Here is a 988-nt window from a genome sequence, read left to right on the forward strand (position 1 = left end):
CATTTCAGTAACTTCATATACTTTAGATTTATTATTAATTGGCTTAGTTGTTTTTGTAAACACATCAGCTGCAGGGATTTCACTATGTGGGCATTTTACTTTAGTTCTCCCACCATAATCAGCTTTACATTGTCTGGCCACACCATGAATTACACTACACTACATTAGTGTTTATGACCTGTTACCCACTGAAAACAGCTGGAACTTTATGCAACCACAAATGTGATGAAAATCAGGAAATTGTTGTGTGAGTGAGACCAGGAACACGAACACAAACAGGTGAAACATGGAAAGCAGTGGACAAACAAGAGAAGGAATGCAAAGATGAGAAAAACTGAATGAGTGGGATTGAATCTGCATTTCCTTTCCGACAGCACGCGGCTCTGATTTGCTGTCTCTTTTTGTTTGTTTGTCTTCAGGTCCGGCGGTTCGTTTCAGCAGCTTCTCTCCAAGCGGCCCGACACCCCCTCCTCTGATTGGCCAGCACACCGTAGAGGTGCTGCGAGACGTCTTATCGTACAGCAATGAAGTTATAGAAACCCTGCTGGAGTCAAAAGCAGTGGTTCAGAATGAAGTCTTCTGATTGGCTGAAAGAAAAATAATTAACAAGAGAAAGGAAAAGACAAAAACTGATCATTTTTACCTGATCACTAGTTTTGATTTTAAAGGACTGATCATTAAACATTTAGATTTCAGCTGAAGATAAGTTCATATTTCCATTTTTAAATGTATTTTTAAATTATTTATGAACAATTTCTGTATACGGAGTGTTTTTACACAAATATGAAGCTGATTCTTCTAACATCTTTGTGTTTTATGACTCTACAGTAACTCTACAGTAACACTACAGTAACTCTACAGTAACTACAGTAACTCTACAGTAACTACAGTAACACTACAGTAACTCTACAAAACTCTAATAAGGTAACTCTACAGTAACTCTACAGTAACTCTACAGAACTCTATAGTAAGACTACAGTAACACTAC

General features: G+C 37.4%; 1 protein-coding gene across 1 annotated transcript in view; it reads left to right on the forward strand.

Annotated features, from left to right (window-relative positions):
• Nucleotides 1-982, forward strand: part of sugct (succinyl-CoA:glutarate-CoA transferase) — a gene marked incomplete in the record, with an annotated part of 64,023 nt that extends 63,041 nt beyond the window's left edge. Inside the window, 1 exon segment of the mRNA XM_042213018.1 lies at nt 420-982. Within this exon segment, the coding sequence (XP_042068952.1) occupies nt 420-583 (164 nt within the window).
• Between the last annotated feature and the right edge of the window lie 6 nt (nt 983-988).

Source organism: Haplochromis burtoni, unplaced genomic scaffold (genome assembly GCF_018398535.1).
Source record: "Haplochromis burtoni strain Fernald_Lab_line unplaced genomic scaffold, NCSU_Asbu1 Contig_408, whole genome shotgun sequence".
In the NCBI taxonomy this organism is placed as follows: Eukaryota; Metazoa; Chordata; class Actinopteri; order Cichliformes; family Cichlidae; genus Haplochromis; species Haplochromis burtoni.